General features: G+C 40.5%; 1 protein-coding gene across 2 annotated transcripts in view; it reads left to right on the forward strand.

Annotated features, from left to right (window-relative positions):
• The first annotated feature begins 659 nt into the window (after positions 1–659).
• Positions 660–21493, forward strand: part of NFX1 (nuclear transcription factor, X-box binding 1) — a 45319-nt gene continuing 24485 nt past the window's right edge. For both annotated transcript variants that reach the window (XM_088525955.1, XM_088525959.1), the window contains exons 1-9: positions 660–719; positions 6192–7235; positions 8568–8729; positions 12337–12414; positions 14678–14783; positions 18111–18182; positions 18745–18884; positions 20001–20100; positions 20224–20441. In XM_088525955.1, the coding sequence (XP_088382081.1) occupies positions 695–719; positions 6192–7235; positions 8568–8729; positions 12337–12414; positions 14678–14783; positions 18111–18182; positions 18745–18884; positions 20001–20100; positions 20224–20441 (1945 nt within the window). In that variant the 5' untranslated portion in view covers positions 660–694. The remainder of the gene's footprint in view (positions 720–6191; positions 7236–8567; positions 8730–12336; positions 12415–14677; positions 14784–18110; positions 18183–18744; positions 18885–20000; positions 20101–20223; positions 20442–21493) is intronic.

Raw genomic sequence — 21493 nt, forward strand, 5'->3', positions numbered from 1 at the left:
CAAGATGCTTTAAAACTTGGGCTCCAGCTCTTTGTGCCTGCCCAAGCCATCCTGCCCCTCTCCCAGCACTAGTGCGGCTCGTGCAACCCACTCACTGCAGGCTTGTGGGGCAGCCTGCTGCTGAACCTGCCCTGCTCTGCCCTTCTTTGGAGCCATCCGCTTGTCTGATAGAGGGGGAACTATGCAGCAAACGGGACTCTGTCCCAAGAACGTAATTTGGTGGCTGGGCAAGGTGCAGCTGTCCTTGTGCCCTGGGCCGCCGCTGCGGCTGGTGAGCGGAGCCGCACACCTACCAGGGCTCTTGCTGCGCGCCGCGGCAGCCGCGCAAGCGGAGGAGCCGTAACCCGGCGCTGCCACCTCTAGGGCGGTGGGAATCGCCCCGCAGCCGAGCACGGCAGTTAGGAGCCGCTGCGCGACACAGCGCGCGCCGCTTCCCCGCAGAGCCGGCCGGCTGCGGCGCGGAAACCTCCCGCGGGCTCGGGACGGGGCCGCAGGGCGGCCGCTCGCTGCCCCTTCGGCGCAGGCCGCCCCGCCCCAACGGCCCCGCCCCAACGGCCGCCCGCGCCGCGCGCCCTCGCGCGCTCCCTCCGCCCCCTGGGAGCCCAGCGCGGCTGCGCGCGGGGGCCGCGGGCGCGGGCGCAGCGCGCACGCGCGGCGGCGGCAGGAGGAAGCGGCAGGCGGCCGGGCGGGCGGCATGGCGGAGGCGCGCCCCGCCGCAGGTGAGCGCGCCCGAGCGGCAGCCCCGGCGGCCGCGCCGGCAGCGGCGGAGGGCGCTGCGCGGGGCCGGCACCCGAGCCTGGCGCTCGAGCCTGGCGCTCTCGCGGCGGCGCGGGCGCTGCGGCACCACCTGTTGCCGGGCGCGGCGGCCCGGCGGGACGGGACGGGACGGGACGGGGCCGGTGCCGCCGCGGGCGCCCGCAGAGCTCGGGCTGAGCGGGGCGGGCAGCGAGCGCCACGTCCCCTGCGCGCCCCGAGCGCCGGCCGGGCACGGCGCGGCCGCGGGATGGGGGCGGGCGGGCGGGCGGGCGGGCGGGGTAACAGCTGGTTGTCCCACCGGGTGCCGGTAACGTTCGTCTCTGCTGCACGGGGTCCTGGCCGCGCCGCCAGCGGCTTCTCGTGCGTTACGGACCCGTCGCGATCGGGAACCCCTGTGCACGCGTGGACTGGGCTCGTGGCCCTCGCCTGAGGTGACGCACAGTGCTTAGTGCCTCCATCGTTGCTCCCTCTGTTTTTTCTTGCAGTCCAGGTTGACTTCACGGATAATTGGTGTCACTTTGGAGCCACTCGCCAAGCTGATTCACCTTGTTGCTCGTATGGCGGTTTCTTGCAGCAGGAACTCTGGACCTGGGTGGCCTTGGGGGAGGGGAAGAGGGCTGCAGCTCTGCTTTGGGCAGTATCATCAAGTTTATTCAGATTAAGGATATTAAACTGTGTCCTTGTAGGCTCCTCTGCCTCTTTACCTGGCTGCCAAGATCATAGGAGATAAAGGAAGTCATTTGAATTCATTTTTTTATAGGAGCAGAATTAGAGAGCTGCCTTAGGGGGAAGTAGAATAGCCTGGGACGTGGATCAGAGAGCAGAGGCTGGTAGTTTTGCTGAGGAGAAGCTGGTGCCTGCAACTGTCTGTCCTCCATGCGGTCAGGCTGTGAGTCAGCTCTCGTCCTGAAGCCTTTACGCAGTGCACATGCATTGGTATAAAGAGCTTTAAGTAGGTATGCTGAGCTTTACTTACAAAATTAATCTGGTTGGTACACCCTTGCTCTGTCTTGCTTTACATTCCACAGGCCAGCACTGGTATCGTGTGGCATTAAATTGTGGAGTTTGCTGCTTGCTGTCTCGCAGGTTTGTCTCTTAAGTAAGCGTGGATCTGTGCTTGTGTGAAATTAGGGTTGAAAGTTGCTTTTGCCCTGCAACTTCATGGGCAAAGCAAGTTTATGATTTTCAGAGTCTCAGCATGAAAAGATACTTTTGATCTCAGAGTAGATTGGGAAACAGTTGAGATACAAGATTTTTTTTCTTCTTGTGGAACGTTGCAGAGATGTAGCCTGTCTAGGACACTTTGCTAATAATGAGTGTTTATTGATACCCAATAGAAGAGTATGAGAAGTAAGGCAATTGCAGAATTATTGTTGATCTTTGTATGCCTTTCCAGTTTGCAGCCCAGTGAATCTAGAGGGACATCCCAAGTTAGAGGTTGTATTTGTGTTTAATGACTGTTAGTTGGCTTTTTCTTCCATCTGTTACTTGGTGCAATTGCTTCTGAATGTGTATGGGGAGGTTGTTTTGTTTTCTCTCCTCCACAGTGCCCTTAGTAATTGGGTTCTGTTTCGCATACAGTGCAGCAGGGTATGGTGCGTGAAGATGTCAGGGAGCTGCTATAAAACACTGAGTAGCCTACTATAAAGGGGAGCAGGAAAAGGGGAATTCATGCTGAATATAGTCACCTTACACAAAATTCATTCTGTATTAAGTACTCCATGTTCAGCTTCTGAAGCTATGTCTGGTATCTGTATACCCATACACCTTGTATTTCTCTGTGTTCTCCTAAAATGGACTGGCTAACACTTCATATTGTATTCAAAATGTGGGTGCACTGAGTTCGGACAATAACATAATGATGATTCTGTTTGTCATTCTTTTAATATCTTCTGGCAAAAATTGTAGGAAGGGAACCCAGGGCCTAAAGAATCGGCAGTGCAACCTGTCTTTTTGTAAAAGAGTATGACTCCTGTCCAGGAAGAAATTGAACATTTTTTAAATCTGTTGCGTGTGAAAACCACAGAAGACCAGAGGTTAATACGTGTTGTACAAAACAGGCAGAGAGATACAAGGACTAAGGCTGGTGCTCTGGGAAGAGGTTTCTGACTTCTGACGCCGTAGGAAAGCTTCACAGTTGGTTCCTGTACCTCTGCTGTAGTGCACTGTAACATGCGCATGCTCAGACTTGCAGGGAGTGACTTCCCTGTAGCTTGTGCTTTGCATTCAGGTGATGTGTTTGTTGTTTTGATGTGTGCAGTACACAGATGGGTTAATATGTACCCGCTCTGTGCTGTCATCTGTCTGTAGCTGAAAGCATGGGTTATTTGACTGGCTTGAAGACTCAAGACATCCGTCCTGGCATGGAGCTAGCATGTGAGCAGAACATACAATGGCTGATGAGCCCCACTAGTGATGCTGCTAAATTTTGAGCTGCTGTTTTTCTGTGAGGTCACTGTGTGTACTCCTGCGTACAAACCATGGTACTGCCCTTGACCGTAACTTAGGAAGATACGGTTCAATAAATACAATAGGTAGTCAGCCACTTTGGTGGCTTGCAAAGGAAATACTGTTTATGAAACCTATAGATGTGACCCCAGAGTTAGTGAGCAGAGGTTCCCTCTTATGTGTTAACATGTGACACTTTAAGTGACAGCTAAGTCTTTGAAAATTCCTCTCTTTGTATGGAACTGAATCTTTAGATTCAATTCAGGATTTTTCCTCATTCTCATCCCTGCAAAGCATTTGAAGATCTTGAAGAGCAGCATCGTTGAGAGATGAACAGCATGTTTTCCTACCATTGACAACATAGATTGTTCTATGATTTCCTTTTCTTCCCCCTACTGTGATACCCTTCCCTCTCTCACCCATCTTTCGGGAGCTTCAAAAAACTGCATGTGCCAAACCCATAGAAAAGTGGCCTGATAGCTCAGGAGGAATTGGTTGTCTTCATTGTCATGTAGTTCAAATGTAGGATCTCTTCTTAATTTCGCTAAGTAGCTGACCTCATTTGGAAAGAGAAGTGCAACATGTACAGCACTGAAGAGACTATCTTGTAGACTCTCTACCAGTTACATTTTTCTGTGTGGGCTTCTTCATTATAGCCCCTTTCCTATACGTACTTATTCTTGATCTCCTCATAGGATCAGACAATATGGCATGAAGGTTGACTGCCATCTACCCCGGTTCACAGATTCTCCCCACTGGCTAATTAAAGCACGATGCTTAATAGCTGTTCAAAATCTTGCTGAATTTGGCACGCTGAAGCTATTCAAGAAATGTCACTGAGGCCTGTGATAGCTGTAAGCACTAGTTGCACGTGTCATAACTGATGCCTTCATAAAAAGATTTCCTAAGGTGTTATGTGTGATGGCTCTGCTAGCTCCACAAATAGACTTTATTTTGAACTAGAACGTGATCTTATGAAATTGCTTACTAATTTACTTCATATTTTAAAAAATGTCATTGCCCAAATGATTTTTCTGAAGAATAGTTCACAGATGAGGTTGCTATGATATTCTGGCCCTTTCCACACTGCTACTGAAGTATAATGTGTAATGTTATGGTAGACTGGGAGCAGAACCATATGAGCATTTCATATGCTCACTTTTAGTTTATAGTCAAATTTCTAGGCACCTTAAAATCTGTAATATAGATATTGGTTCTAAAGATACTCTTTTTCGTTGATTATCACAGGAATACACGCTGAAATCCCGCTTTAGAGGTTACCTTTTTTATGGAATTCATGTGCCTCTGTGTAAACATGGGAGGGGGATTTTGGTCTACCATTAGGTAGCGATTTTCGCACTTGCATAGGTTACATATATAGTCTTGTAGTTTTTTATCTTTTATCAGATCTCTGGACTTTTTTTTATAATGCATAAGTTGGCAGTAGGAAGAAAAATCCTATTCATGGAGTCCTACTGAATTATTCATATTTTTGGAGGTGGTTTTAAATATCTAGGTTCATCGTTCTTCATCTGTTTCATGAAATTTAATATATTAGAAAGTACTTCAAATGCATGATCCTGATAGTCATTCAGCTATCAGATTTGTAAAATTGACTTTTGAACATGGCCTCCAAAAACAGTTTAACTATATATTACATTAAAATAACATTTTGAAGACAAAATCAGTATGTTCTTATGTCAATAGAAGATTGTATGCTTTGCCTATCTGCAAAATGTATTTATTCAAGCTTACGTATTGCATTCAGTCGAAAGTTCTTTGCAGCAGTTTGTGTACAATCAATACATTTGTTTTTCATAACATGTTCTCATGGCCAGGAAAAGAGTGGTTTAAATAATTTCTTTTAGAGGAAAGTTGTTTGTTTTTGGATGATGTTTATTAAACATTCAGAAGCAATTCAGTCTAACTTGTTATACCTGCCTATTGGTCTTGAATTTTTAGATTTTTACAAAAGAAAGTTTAAACCAAACTAACAAAATGGATAGCTTCAAATAAGATGTATGTAACTGAGCAATTTTTATTATGTTATAACTTACAATGACTGCATTGTAATTTTGCAGTCTTCTCTGTTAATAATAGCAAATAATCTGACAAAAAAGGAGAGAAAATGAAAAGCATTGTAATTGTGAAAAGTAAAAGGACAACTTTATATATTCTGCTTTTTACAGAGGATATATGTGCAAAGATAAAGCTTCTTGAAGTCTGTTCTTCTCAAATGTTTAAGCCTAATACTCTCTTTTTTCTCTCAGGTTTACGTTCTTTAAAAACAAATATGAATTTGATTATGTGGTTAAGGTCATCCTTAAATATAGTTTTAAATTTTTAATTTTTAGTTTGCTTAAAGGTTCATTTCCCCCAAGATATCACATAATTTGAGAAGTTTTAGTCACCAATCCCATGTAGTGATTATGACATTACTTATTAGTCCATTTGTTTTTTTTTAAGCCTTTTGAAAGTAAATGAGATTCTTTGAAAAAGTTTGTTTAGTTGAAAAAGTAAACTTTTTTCCAAGGCTATCTAATATTTAATAGATTTGCTGCAATCTGTTGAACTCTTGTTGATACATACCTGATAATTCCTATTGTCCACTAGCACAACGTAATATTAAATTGAGCCATGTGGGTTTTTGAATGTGCCCTTCCTGTCCCTAGAGATAGGGAGGTGCAGAAACATGTCTCATGTGAATAATATAATAATTGTGTAAAACCATCTCATGTAGTCCCTTTACCATTTAATTTCTGCATGTAGAACAGTATGATCATATCATGCATTGGCTATTGCCTGTCGTTAGAGTACTTTTTAGTATTTTTATAAAGCACTATGATTCAAACCTAATTTCTGGAAACTTGTTTGTAATTGTTTGGTGTGCGATTGATTGCCCTGGACACTTAGATGTATGATCATTTTGCTGGGGGGAAAAAATAATGTTGTTTACTATTTAATAGCCTTTATATTTTACTTTATAGGTACATTGAATTTCAATCCTGATGCAGCTGACTTCATTCCAGGAGAAAGACAAGCTTCTGATATAAATTGGGTAAATAAAGACAAAGTGGACTCTAATCAGAATAGAAGTGATTTACCATTTCCCAGTCAATCTTCTGACAGAAGTACAGATTATAAAAGCTCTTCCAAAAAGCAGCCTGGCTTTTGTAATCCAGAAAGTCAGTATGGGAATTGTCAAGACTTTCACCATTTTTTTGGTACCAGTAAAAGTTCGAAGAATCGCAACTTTCAAAGCCAGCGATGGCCCAGATCCAGAAATGATAGCACTTGTCCTAGAAATAAGGTGAGGCAGACTGCTACTGATGCTGCTGCAGGTCCAGGAAGTTCGGATAATTCAGTGGTACCTGGAAGAAGAGCAGCTGCTAGAGGATATAATGACTTTCTCTCCTCAGAGAGTGACAGAGAACTATCTAATGCAGACAGCAGAGGAGCAAAGCCAAAGAAGACACACCTGATGCATGCATCTGGAAGAGGATTCAAGGAGAAGGGAAAGCAATTACATGAGCGGGAAAAGAGGGTGAACTCTAAACAGAAAGTTGAGCTGCTGGAAAATGTACCTTCTGTGGATTTGACTCAGTCTGACTCCTCAGAATCGTCTTTTGGAAAAGCCTTCTGCGAGGCGCTTATTGGTAGCGGGGATGAGCAGAAAAGCTACAACTATGTTAACAAGAGGTATCCTCGAAAACCTGTGTGGAATAAGCCACCAGTAGAAAAAGACTATCAGAAAAGACATGATTCTCACCGCAGTAAAAATACAAAAGTAGGTAAGAAGTCTTCTCTTCCATATCCTTCGAAAGATAAAAATGAGAGGAAAAAAGAACTCTCTGTTCACAAAAGTGATGAACCCTCAACCAGTGAAATCAGGCCTCAGTTGTCTGACTCTGTCAGGTGTAACGGAAGAAAATTCCTGCTAAAGGAGGATCAGTCACCTGCCCTTCATTTCAGCTGGACCCAGTACTGGAAAAAGCAGAGCGATGTACCAAAAAACAAAGAAACTCATACAGGTAAGTGTCCTAGACTCTGTCTTGAACTCTGATATTAAAGGTAGGATCTTGAGTAATTTAAGCTGCTTGCACATCTGACTAGGTGAAAGTGCTTATTTCACAGTAGATCGGTGTTGGTTTCAGGGGATAGAATTCAATGTGAATGTGTGCTTTGAATGGGAAGGTGTTCTTCAAGGCCCTTAAAGAAGGGTTCCTATTCTCTTTTTTATAAAAGAGTTGATTGGGGCAGGGGAAAGGGTATGACTTTGTGGTTGTCATTATCACTATTAAACTGCAGATGATGGTCTGGTTGGGCACCGTGTTAAATCATGCACCTTTGTTATGCTGGAGGAGGGTGAAATTAAAACATTATGAAGAGTGAGACTTGAAAGGGACAGTCCTAAAATTTGAAAAAATTATTTGCAAATGTTTTATATAAAAGTAGAAGAAAATGGCAGAGAGAGAGGTGCTATGTTCTGTTCATAACTGAATGTTTTGCAATCTCTTTGCAACAGTACTTGCAATTAGAAATCCAGAAAGCCTCTGGATGCTATTTTTGGAAGTTCAGAATAGAAATATGTGTCATTGATAGTGAAAAGCAGCCCCCCAAGTCTTTGCAGAGTTAATTTATTGCCAAATCATATCATTAGAGCCTTAGAACAGAAAATGGGAACCGGCTGAATGTCTTTAGTGTCACAGCACTGAGTACTTTCTCCAGAATATTTTTTAGCCCAAGTAAGCTGTTTTTATCATTTTAAATGGAACAGCGTAAGTATGTCTCATACTTGGTAGTCTCATATCATCCATAGCGCCTAGGAGAAGAAATCGTATTTTCTTTCAGAGGCAATAATTGAAAGAGATATTTTTCTGTTCCTTTGTCCTTTTCCTGTTGGACAATCAGAAAATTGTTTAGCTTACTTTACCTAAAGTATCTCAGCTTGTTCCTGCTGCCCTAGAATGGCAGACCCAAGTAAACTAATCTGTGTTATTTTAAATGTGGTAATGAATCTTTCGAAGATTTGCTTCTAAACATCTTTCAGGGCTGAAGAAGTAAGAATGAGAAAGGATAAATTAGTTCCACCTGGATTATGGAAACCAGCCCCCTCTTAAAACAGCTGCTTTAACAGTGAAATTGCTGGGAAACAATAGCCAAGCATGTGGCCTCTGGAGCCAGGTGGAAGAGTCCTTAGAAAAGAGTCTGAACTAGAATTTTTCAGGAGCAGACTAATATCTTGGTTACAGCCATGCTGGAAAAAAACAACTCTGATATTAGTTCAAATTAAATTCCAGAATTTTATTCATAAAACATCCAATAGCTGAAAAATAATATTAAACAATATGTATTATTTGCAGGCTCCCTGATTGAACAGCTGACCACAGAGAAGTATGAGTGTATGGTATGTTGTGAGGTGGTGCGAATCGTGGCACCAGTGTGGAGTTGCCAGAACTGTTACCACGTATTCCACCTGAACTGCATCAAGAAGTGGGCAAGATCACCAGCTTCACAGGCTGAAGGTTGGTATGCACATGTTCTTGCTCACATGTGCACCCTCTTGCACTCTCTTACATGATTTTTCACACGTTTCTAATTTTGGAAAGCTAATTCTAGATATTGCTTGGTTATGGTAACCAGCAAGCTGTGAATAAAGCAACTCTTGAAGGAAGAAGAGTTTAAGGGAATTCTTGATACAGCATATAAACCTTTCTCCTTTTACATGCTTGTATACATATAATGCTTCTAATACTTGCAAGTATTCTGGCTAAACCAATTTCCAGGTTTGAATACGTAAATAGAAGATAATTCAGTAGAATCTGTGCATCAAGATGCAGAGGCTTTGTGGCTGCACACACGGAGAATTGTCTCCCATTTGATTAATTGGCCAAGCATGGATGGGAAAATCAACACACCAGCTTTTGGTTGTCTGCTTTTGTACAATCACTTTGTGGTTCTGTCCTGAGATAAGGTACTCCTGAAATCTATCACTAACTCTACAGAGTGAAATGAGGTCCAAGAAGGCAAAAAGCTTCTATGTTACCATTAGTTTAGATTCTTTTTACTATACCCCATTTTGAAACAGTACATCACAGCATTCTGACCTGAGAATATTTTGGTGTAAAATAAGGCTCCATTGTAGCCTCTGTGTGCTTTACTCTGTTGTGTGATGTAGATATGGTCTGAAGATACTGATATGTATTTTCACTACCCTGTTACTTGAGCCTCTACTGTTCTTCTGTAGTGTTTTTTTTTTTTTTTTTTTTTTTGTATCTGGACAGATACCTGTAAGCTACTTTGATAAGGCCTCAAAACATCAAAAGTAGGAATGTTTGAGAGAAGCCCTTAGGAAGGAATTGGTGAAGTGCAGTCTTTGATTTTGCAAGATGCCCAGGTTGTGTGAATTTCATAATATACCTGGACCTTTGAAGAGGCCTGGTAGTCATGTTCCGTAATGACAGTAGAAATGAAGTTACAAACTTGAGCAGATCTTTGATGCGAAACTCAAAAATACCAGTATGTTTAAGAAGAGAACAGAATATGGTTATATGAGATCCTAGGCCCAACTAAGAGCGTCTGCTCAGTACTTTTATTTCCTAGCTGTTTTTCTGGTGCTTTCTTTGCTGCTTATTTAGCTCTCTGAACCATCTTCTATCATGATCAGCTCCCTGAGCCATCCTCAGTGGTTGATCAGAAGAGCATCTGCTTGTCCAAGGGAGGTTTTGCTCATTAGATTGTTGACTCTTGACAGCTTTTCAAACGACCATACCTTCTGGTTGTTTGCTTTTCTCAAAAGGACTTGCGGAGCAGATTTGTTTCTGGATCCTGTATGTGAAAGAACTGAACTGAAGAAAAAAAAAAAAAAAAAAAGAATGGTGGCTTTAGTAGATTTGAATCCATAACTCCAGTAAGGATGCTGGTGTATTATTTCTTGACCTATAAGGCACACCTTGATTAAGACTTCCATTTCAGAGAGTATTTGTATTTTCATGGTAGGCTGTTTCCAGTGTAGGCTCTACTTTCTAGACTTTGTATAACATGAATGTGATCACTAGAATTCCAGCAGTAATTATTGTCAGCCAGGAGAGAAATAGGACACTGTAATCCACCTAGTCCATAATTGGGCTAATAAATGATGTTTTTCTGAAAGAGGATGACGTTTAAATCTGCTCAGTTCTGCAAATGTATAATGAATTCTAGGAAATCTCACCTAAGCTCCACACCCAGCCTTTATAGTTGCTACATTTAGCTTCCATCCTATTGAGCATCTTTCATTGACAGAATTAGTTTGTGTTCATTCTCTTAAGTTTTCAAAACGATTTATTATTTCATTGAGAATATTATGGTAGCTTGTATTTCCATGGTGCCCAACGGGAATTATAAGTACAAAGTATGTGTATGTTATTTCTAGGAATATGTTCTTTTTAGAGCCTGATGAATTGTAGGCTATCTGAAAAAAAGTGCTTCTGAAATCTTCTTGAATGAAGCCACACAACATCACTGTACAGTTATCTTTCTGACTTTGCTCCATCTTCCAGATGAATAATAATGGATAGTTCTGCTCCAGTGTTCATATTTCCACAATAGAGGCCTGTGCTGCCCTCTGACATAAAGAATGCATGTTCAAACTGTAAGATGTCCTAATGCCCTAGGAGGGCCTTTGCTAGGCATCTCTTTGCAATCCTGTAGGAAGACTTTTTTTTTCCTTCATGAGAAAGAAGATATTTTTCACCTTAACAAGCATTTTTTCCTAACGTTGTATATTATTTTGGATATTACTGTTGGAGGAATGGGACCTTTAGATGTGGCTCAGTCAAAGTTAATCTGACTCCAATTCCTGTACTGAACTTGATGTTTTCCTTGTTCCCTTTATCATTCCAAAGGGAAAGATTAGTAAGTGTCTTACCCACTTCTTCCCCCATCCTTCTTAAAACAGTGCCTCATTGGTGTTTGACTTATGCCTTTGCGATGTTGATGGAACAAGTACTTAAAAATACAAACTCTCTTGTCTTGAGGGGCTTAAACTGGGATGAAAGATGAGCAGTTGCTTATTTGCTTTACCTTGTTTTTTTTTTTTTTTTTTTTTTTTTTTTTTTTTTTTTGAGTTTAGTTGAACAAGCAGAAGGTTTTTACCTTCAGGAACTTTCATACCTTTAAACAGCTTTTCTTGGTGTCGAGGAATTTAGAGTTCACATGTGGATGATTATGTCTAAACTAAGTCCTCTTCCGTGATTGCTTTATGGAATATAATCCCTCATCTAGATTGATTTATGATCCCTTTACCATATGCAAATGTGTGTATTTTGGAAATGTGAAATCATTTCTGATTGCACATTCCCATATATTGATGTCATCTTCCCATCATATACCGCTGCAGTGATTTTTGTTTCATCTATTTATAGGTGGAGTTTTTTTATTTTTAGATAACTGATTTTAAATAAACTATAAACCCAGCCTCAAACTTTGATCTCCCTGTGCACTATTCTGTGAGCTTAACACAGAACTGGCAAGACAAGGAACTGCTCTAATAGCAAGGAGCAGGATTAAAGATAGTCAACATTGTGGGCAGGTGGAAGATGTTTACAAATGTACACCTCAGCCAAGCTGCCGATGAGCCTACACCTTCTTGAAATACACAAGCAAGAAAATTACTATCTTATTAAAAACCAATAGTGTTATTGTCCATAAATATGTGTAGTCAGCTTTTAAGTAAGTTTAAATACATATATATATATATATGTATATATCTCACTAATCTGGACATGAAGCAATACTAAATTAGTCTTTTACAGATCTTCTGCATTTCAACTTGCATTGTGAGAGGATGACAAAAAAATACAGGTGATGCTTAAGACTGGAAGATCTTTCTCACCAATTTCCCATGTTTTATTACTTCCCCCTCCCTGTATTTTTTAGCTATGAAGACTATCTATATTCTGTAAAACAGAATGCTGTCCTATAACGATGTGTATAAGCCTTGTTTTTCTATGGGGTGCATAAAACTTCTGAAATGTGTCCTTACCTTTATGTGAAAGTGACATGATCGTAGCATTCATTCAGTGGTCCCAAATTATTGGCTCCTTTAATTACTTTAAGTATTTTTTATCTTTATTTTTAATCTGTCTTCAGATGGTAATAGTGGTTGGAGATGTCCAGCTTGTCAGAATGCTTCTACACAAGTTCCTACAACTTATACTTGTTTCTGTGGTGAGTTTTTTGCTATTTTTTTGTTTTGTTTTGCAAACAGGAACTATATTATCCTGTTGTTGTTGTTTGCCTTTTGTTGAGTTATTCTTTTCTGCATCTGTAAAATGTGTTCTTAGTTAAAACTTCACTTACATTAAGGGTTGTTGCACAGTCATTCCCATTTTTGTTGCTTAAAACATCAAGAAGCAAAGTCATAATTTGTGAATGGTTGCACAGCATTAAATAAAAAAAACACTAGAATTTGGCTACTAGCCTAAAAACTTCTCTTTTGAAGAAAGATTGAAATAATCTGTATCTGTTTTGTCTTCTGTTGTGGCAAGGTATGCTTAAAATAATTTACAATTTGAACATACAACTGATATTATTATAAGAAAAAAGTGAATATATATAAATAATAGAATATATAAGCTTTTTGATTGATCTAGCATTTTTATCATTTATATTGATCAGGGAGAGGTATCAGTTAAATAGTAAGGAGTGTTAAACCTACTCGGAGTTTTATGTGAAGGTAGGCCTAATAAAAGAAACAAATCAGTTTGCCATTCACTCTACCATTCACTAAGCCATATATATATCAAAAAGTGGAGGAAATGAATAATGCTACTTAAATGTGAAAATATGTGAGTAAATTACAGTTAATGTTGGACTTGACTTTAGAAATTTCTTTTGATTTTGCTTAGCTGGCACTTTAAGTCTGTCTATCACAGGAAAATTCACCCTGCGCCCTACAAAATACAATGTTCTGGAAATGAGCTAGGAACTGGGAATCAGTGAGCTTCCCCTAAAGAAAGTAGGTTATGCTGTACTGGGTATCTCGGTACTTGCATCTAAAGTTCTCTTTATCTAAATAGTGGAATGAGTCAATGAAGAACAATGCAATGCAGGTAGGACATTCAGAGTTTATCTGTGACAGTATCATGAGTTGTGTGAAATTGTATGAGTATATGGATAACAAATCAGATTAATATTTTTATTCCAAAACAAAAATATACTTTTTGCTAAGCAGTAGGAAGGAAATTCTGCCTAGACTTAGAGCCTGTTGAACAGTCTGGGGAGACCTATGGTAGGAACCACAGTCAATCCACAAAGTAGAGCACTATGATGGAACAGGAATCTTCTGTAGATAATTTTCCATGAGATGTAGTGTGTTTGACATTAGCAGTCATTAATGCAAAGCTGTCTTGTATTTGTTGCCATATACTAAGTATCTGTTGAATGTGGTCAGATGTTGCTTTTTTCATCTTTGTGTGGGGAAATTTTCTGACTTTTTTCCTGATTCTCCTAACTTTCCAGACTTTCCTGGGCATATACTAGTAGTATAACTGAAGCTCAGGTGAATAATTGCTATCTGTGGTGTTTTTTCAACTTTTTCTGACTTAAAACTTGTGAAACAACTAAGAAGGTCTAAAAGTTAACATGGTGCAAGTATATCATTACATATACATTGTCGTGCTGTTCTTAAATTTGGAACTCAAATTTGTGGAATTGGACCAATTGCTTCATTGTTTATTTTATTCCCCTCTTAGAGAGCAGATTAGGTTTGTTTGTTTAATAAAACATGACCCTGGGAATCACCTCCTGCACAACGTGCTATGAGATTTGCTAAAAATATGTGAAATTATTTAAAATATGGCTTCAGTGTTCTTCTGAAATACTCCATCATATGTTATATATGAGGCTAAGTTATTGAAATTATGACTTCTTGTTCATGATTTCCCGCTACAGTCATCAAAATGTCAAAAATTGATATTTCAGTCTGTACAGAGTGTTTCTTCTAAAAGGGTTTTTTTGTTTTGTTCATTCGTTTATTTTTTATAGTTTACGCATGGAATCTTGGGGATATTTCCTTTTTTCTGTGTTGAAGCAGAAAAAGCTTACTGAATATGAAGCCTGCCAAACTAAAATTTTCATTCTCTTATTTTTTAATGGATGAATTTAATGTCAAATACTGGGTACTGAAATGTCTGCTAAGAGCATGAAGGAAAGAATCATTTGAAAAAATTATATTCCAATTCTACTATGCAGGGCTAATGCAATATACTTCTAAAGATGTGAAGTGACATGTATACGTCATCAATGAAAGATGAAAAAATCACAAGCATTTCATCTATTTTTATTTGTGTTTTTGGTTGTTTGTTTGCTTCTTTTCTAAGCATACTAGTAAGTATTGAAAATATGACTTTTTTGTGTGGTGTGATGTACTTCTAAAATTCAGCGCCATACTGAAGTCAATAAATATGTTTTTGCCTCTACCATGTTTTAGGTAAGGTAAACAATCCTGAATGGAATAGAAATGAAATTCCACATAGCTGTGGAGAACTCTGTGGGAAGAGGAGACAGTGTTTAGACTGTCCACATCTTTGTAACATGTAAGTAAACATGTATTATGTAAATGTCTTGAAATGATCCTTTGGAGAACTATATTTGAATGTCCTTTGACTATAGGATGTACATATATCTGGTTTATAATTAATTAAACTGAAGCCTGAATGAAAGAAATCATAGAATCACAGAATCATTAAGGTTGGAAGGGACCTCTAGAGATCATCTAGTCCAACCCCCCTGCACACGCAGGGTCACCTAGAGCACGTGGCACAGGACTGCGTCCAAGCGGGTTTTGAAGATCTCCAGAGAAGGAGACTCCACAACCTCTCTGGGCAGCCTGTTCCAGTGCTCTGGCACCCTCACTGTCAAGAAATTTTTCCTTGAGTTCCTGTGGAACTTTTGATGTTTCAGTTTCTGGCCATTTCCTCTAGTTCTGTCAGTGGCCACCAGTGAAAAGAGGCCAGCACCATCCTCCTCACTCCCTCCCTTGAGGTACTTATATACACTGATTAGATCCCCTCTCAGCCTTCTCTTCTCCAGGCTGAACAGGCCCAGCTCCCTCAGTCTCTCCTCGTAGGGCAGATGTTCCAGGCCCCTGATCATCCTTGCAGATGCGGTCTTGCTGTTTGTGAGTGTAACATAAGCTCTTACCAGAGCGTAGACAGGAGGTCAGCTAAAATAGTTGTAGCATCATTTCCATCATATCGTAAGAAATGAATCAACTGCCTAACTTGGTTTCAAGAACTTCTGTTGAAGTGGTGCAGAGAAGTCATCAAAATGCATGCTTAGTGCTCCGACAGATATTTTTTCAGTTTCTTTTCAGGTAACAGCATATGGATGTCTTAAATTAGGAGCAGTGGTACTGGAATAGACCAGAACGTTTATTTAGTCTCATCCTTTGCTGCTTTTTTCCTTCTCATTGTCAAAGTTTGGCTTTTCAGTCTTTTGTTTGGTCATAAAATTATTTTTGCATTCTGTATTTCCTTTATCTGTATTTTTCTTAATGTAAACAATATTGTGTTAGTCTCCTTTCTGTAGTGTAGTTCTTGTGCTTTTTTCTTCTTGTCCTTGTATTATACATGTTCAGGTTTAATACCATTACACGTGTTAGCACCTGTCCAGGTATGGGAAGCATTTCATTGTGCCGTTGACAACGTCAATTAGGTGCTTATGTAGGTGTGGCACTACCCAACCTGTGCTGGTGAAAGTGAGGGAGGTTAATTTACACTCTCCTAGTAATAGATCTTAACCTAATATTCACTCAGCTTTATTGAGATGTGTTAGAGGCCATTTACTACTGGGGAGAGTCCAGCACAGGGCTATAAGGATGATCAGGGGCCTGGAGCATCTGCCCTATGATGAAAGGCTGAGAGAGCTGGGCCTCTTCAGCCTGAGGAAGAGAAGACTGAGAGGGGATCTGATCAGTAGTACCTGATCAGATCTAGTATCTGATCAATAATCAGATAAATGCCTTAAGGGAGGGAGTAAGGAGGATGGAGCAGGCCTCTTTTCAGTGGTGGCCACCAATAGGACTAGAGGAAATGGCCACAAACTGAAACACCAAGAGTTCCACAAGAACTTAGGGAACTTTCTTGACCCTGAGGGTGACAGAGCACTGGAACAGGCTGCCAAGACAGGTTGTAGAGTCTCCTTCTGTGGAGATCTTCAAAACCTGCTTGGATGCAGTCCTGTGCCACGTGCTCTAGGTGACCTTGCGTGTGCAGGGGGGTTGGACTAGATGAGCTCTAGAGGTCCCTTCCAACCTTAAGGATTCTGTGATCCTGTGATTTATGTAAGCAGCTCTGTTGGCAGAGCTGAGGAAGAGACAAGTAGCTGTTTGAGAGCAGTCTGCTTGCTCTCTCAGCGAGCAAATGCTCAGGTTCTTACCAGCATGAGCTATGGTATGCATAACTCCTTGCCAAGCAAGTTTTCTTCAAGTTTTCAGTTTAAATACATTTAAATTGATGTCATTCTGTCACTTAAACTGATGTCACTTGTTTTATCCTTCACAAAAAAAAAAAAAAAGCATTTAATGCCCTGGTCTTTTTACTGCTTGTCTTCTCTTTCCTGTTTTCTCCATCCTTCATCCTGCTGTGCTGTCCCTTTCCTCTGGTCTGCTCTAGTGCTCACTTCAGGAGGCCAGGAGCCAGGAGAAACTTTTAAAACGTTTTTAAAACATTTTGGCTTGGCAGTGGCTCAACTTTACTGCTGGCACTAGCAAAAGCTGGATGGTAGGATAGGCCTTATGATCAAAAGGGAGAACTGGTGGAGGAGGAATGCAGCAGAAGCCTGGTGACAAACTGCAAACATGGCTTGGTTGTCAGCTGTGTCCCTAGCAAATGCAGCGCTTTGTGGAGTGGCTGGACTTAGGGGATTGGGTGGTAACTACTTGTAATCGACTAGTTTGTATTTCTAAGGGGTTTTGGTGAGGTGTTTTTTTGACAAGGGCATCTGGGCTGGTCAGTCCTACTAAATAGTTCCAGTTTGTTCCAAGTGAGAGTTCCTGATTTGCAGGGGGAGGGAACTGGGACCTGGCTAGGGAAGAGTGCAGACAAGTTGGTAGAATATAATATGACAAACCTAGGCCTATCAGTCCCTAACAGAGATCTTGCTAAAAGATGCAGAGAGGGACTGTCTAAGATTTCTGCAAGCAGAAGATTGTAGCCGATATTCGAGTAGAGGGCTGGTATTGGTAACACTCACAGGATGCTGCAGGTGTTGGAGAGGAGGAGCAGCTGAGGTAGCCCCGATGCTATTTTCATGGTAGGCAGCCAAGGAGCCCCTTCTGAAGGAGATTATTATCCAGAGCTCGAAGGCACCTGCATCTCATATCACTGAATTAAAAGGTATAACCACCAGATCAGAAGGAGAAACTTCATAGTGAAGTTTGGTGGTGGTGTTTTTTTTTTTTTTTTTTCCTCTCTCTCTCCAAACTATTAAAGCAGTGGGTGATTGTGGAAGGCAGAAAAGTTGCTAATGGTTTGGACAAGCCCTGTTGGTTTTGAGGGCAGTCAGTGACTAGCAGGCTTGAGTTAATGCATGCTAGCTGCTGAGATGCAAAATAGGAAATGCCTTAGTAACTGCTGCTGTTGATTTGACAGCAGAGGAGTACAAAGTTGTACTTAAGTTTCATTGTCTTAGGAAACTTGAGAGACCGATGAAAGTGTCCTAATCTCCATTATTATCAAGTGTTAATATTTTAATATCCTTCAGGATTAAAGGTTGCTTGTGTAATGTTCTGATTTCTTTTTTCACTGTTGCATTAAAAATGTTTATACTTCTGGGTCTCTGCAGATTTTTTTTTTACCTGTGAGTGTTTTAAAGTTAGAGGAAAACACTGTGCAACTTTTTTCTTCTAAAATTATTTTTAGCCTCTGCCATCCAGGACCTTGCCCTTCATGCCCAGCCTTTGTGACAAAAACCTGTGAATGTGGACGAACGAGGTGAGAATTTTTCTATTTCAGAGTGTTAATGTTTGTTGACTAAATTTTTTTAGAGAATTTATTATTAGAGAACTTATTTTTACATTTTTTTTCTTGAAAAAGAGAGCAATATGGTTGCCTGCATTGAAATCAGATATGATGCATGGAGTTGAATTGTCCTGTTGTGGAAGACCCATATAAAGAAGTAGAAAAACAGGTTATCTATTTAAATGGAACATAATGCTGAGTTATTCAATTCCAGGGGTAGTAATTTAATTTCAGAAATAACATATACAGTTGTGGGAAGCAGGTTTGTAGCATGCTCCAGTTGAACATTTGTTTCTTTGTATGTTTGATACATACAGTATCATAGCCAGCAGGAAGACTGTCCTACCCCTGCTTTCTGTCACAATTTGTGGTGATTCTGCAGTGAGCAATAGTGGGCATAACCAACATAAACTGTGCAGTGGGTACAAGTTGGTGAAGTGGGGAGAGCGTGAATATTTCCTAGCGGCTCTTCTGTTAATAAGTAAATGTGCTGAGGACTTTAAGAGAACTAATAAATGGTGGTTTTTCTCCACAGTCACTCAGTTCGTTGTGGCCAGTCAACAGCAATTCGTTGTTCTAATGTTTGTGGAAATACTTTAAACTGTGGTAAGCACAGCTGTACTCAAGTGTGCCATGCAGGAAAATGTTCCCCTTGCCAACTAGTAGTACAGCAAGGTAAGAAATAGAACATTTTATGCACATCCACCTTCTACTAGCAAAAATGAAGGAAAAACAACAACAACAAAAAAAACTTAATAAAACAATCTATTCCTAGAATCTTTAAATAACTTATGAAACATAGTTAAGCATTGCTATGTATTTATAAAGAATATAAATGGGGCCAGAACCATCCTGTCGAGGTGCTCAGGGAGCAGGGTGACATGCGCTGTGGGGTGAGGCTGGTGGAGTTGGAGCGAATTCATCAGAGAGATCCCCTCCCTCGGGAGGGACCCAACAGGAGCTGTTCAGTACTGGCAGGAGGCAGTCAAGGAGACAGGGCCAGGCTCTGTGTGGTGGGAGGATGAGTCAACGAAATCACAGGTTCCACCTGGCTCCAAGGAAAAACTTTGTCCCCCATGAGGCCAGTCACGCAGTAAACCAGGTTGCCCAGGGAAGTGGGGCAGCCTCCATCTCTGGGTGTTTTCAAGCTGCACAAAGCCCTAAGTCATGTGGCCTGGCCTCAGAGCTGGCCCTGTTTTGAGCAAGGGCTTGGGCTACATGAGCTTCTGAGGTCCTTTCCATCCTGTGATCCTACTTAATCTTTCAAATTATATTGAAGACTTAATCAGTAGAAAATTAGTATTCCTTTTGGTAGAAAAAGAATAGAAAATGCTGCATGAAAACACATCTCAACAAATGGCTTTTCATTTCTGTTTAAAGATATTTTAAGCTTGGTCTTGAATGGGAATGAAGATGTTTCAGAATATGAGCAAGTATACTATTACGTTTTTGTTGAATGGTTTATAAAGAAAACTGAAAATACATTTTCTTGCCTTTGAGGGTAATACTTAGCTTGGATTACATATGCTGCTTCAGCAAGTAAGCTTTCTTGTGGAGGTAGTAATTTCCCTTTTCTTATTTTTTTTTCTTCCTGTCAATACAACTAAAATAGAATTTTTAGTTTGTATAGAACTGAGATCTGTGTAGCTGAAATACATCTCCAGAAAAGCAGCTCATTATCCTTTTAAAAACTGATAACAATTTCTCATGTTCTAGCTTTATGTATTTACTGCTACAAATGTTTTTCAGTGTTTCTTTTTTGTTGTTGTTGTTTTTGAATATTTCTTTCAGTGTGTTACTGTGGGAGCAACTTTAAAGATGTATTATGTGGGACAAAGGAAGAATTCTCTGATGGATTTGGGAATTTCTCATGTCAGAAGATATGTGGCAAGTAAGGTCACTAGTTTAACCTTTCAAAGAGAAAAAGGTAATTTTATTCGTACTTGGTGATCACAAGGTTCAGAATTAATGCTTTTTTTCCTCCTCTTTTTCTCTTCCTTCCCCTATCCCCCAGGAAATTAAACTGTGGAAGACACAACTGCACACAAGTATGTCATCCTCAGCCCTGCCAGCTCTGTCCACGACTTCCCCAAGTAGTGTATCGCTGTCCCTGTGGCCAGACTCCTCTCAGCAAGTTATTGGAACTAGGCTGCGTTGAACGTAAATTATGCACAGATCCCATCCCATCATGTGGAAAAACGTGCGGCAAACCTCTTTCTTGTGGGAGCTATGGTAATTAGACCTTTTTGCACTGAAATACTGGAAGTATCTCATTGCTATGAAGTTGGTCCTTGATTTCAAAAATAAATATTTTCTTGGTGATTTTGAGCATAATTGAGCTGCGTGAAAAAGTCACTGCAGGGCCTGCAACTTGACTGTGTTTTGTCACAGTAATACTAGGAAATGTATCTGTTTGGGGGGAAAAAAAGGTGCCATTAGCCTTTTAAATTTTGTTTACATGGATTTCTGTGTTGGGAGAGCTGTAGGAATTTCTAGAGAGTAGTATCTGCTATGTTCTTTTAAAAGCTGAAAAAAGTCTTTGTGTCTTTTCTATTGGAGCACGTTCAGATGCCTTTAGTAAATAGTCATTTCCTGCTGATGTAGGAGGGCCGTGAAGGAAAAGTTATGTTGGATGCTCAAAGGGAGGGGCTAATATGCCAAAATTAATTGACACCGAAATGAGTACATTAAGTGACTTAATGTACCTGTGGGATTGCCTGAAGCTCTAACTTTAGCAGCAGCATGTGAAACTGTAAAATCTCTCTTTTAGAGAGCATGAGTGCTGCTGGTACCTGAAAGGTGCTGAGGACCTCTTAGTAATGACCAGTCCACTCAGTCAGCCTTATTTAAAGGACTACATATAGAAGGGGAATGAGTAATTTAAGTTTTAGTTGGATTTGAGTTAACCAGAAAAATGAAATGTGAAAGTATGCATAGCTAGCAAGTCATTTGGGCTAAAAAGGAAGAGAAATTTATATACTAGTAACATTTCAGAAACTTGCATGACGTTTTGTTGTACGAAGTCAGATTTTTTCATACCTGAATGTGAAAATGCATAGTTTCAGGTTTTTAAAATGCTGACAATAGACCTGAAACCCGGTGTAGTCTAGTCTATGTATATATTCAGGATATTAAACTGGAAAGTACTTGCAAAAGGTAGGTTTCTAATGTTATAATATTTTATGCATATTTAATGCAGATTATTCATTTGGAAACCCAGTTGTACATATACATTTTATCTGTGGATAGTTGTGTTCCTAATAAATATCAAGTTGCAGGTCATT

The sequence above is a fragment of the Tinamus guttatus genome, unplaced genomic scaffold (assembly GCF_059628265.1).
Source record: "Tinamus guttatus ecotype Peru unplaced genomic scaffold, ASM5962826v1 Tinamus_guttatus_pri_ptg000025l, whole genome shotgun sequence".
NCBI lineage: Eukaryota > Metazoa > Chordata > Aves > Tinamiformes > Tinamidae > Tinamus > Tinamus guttatus.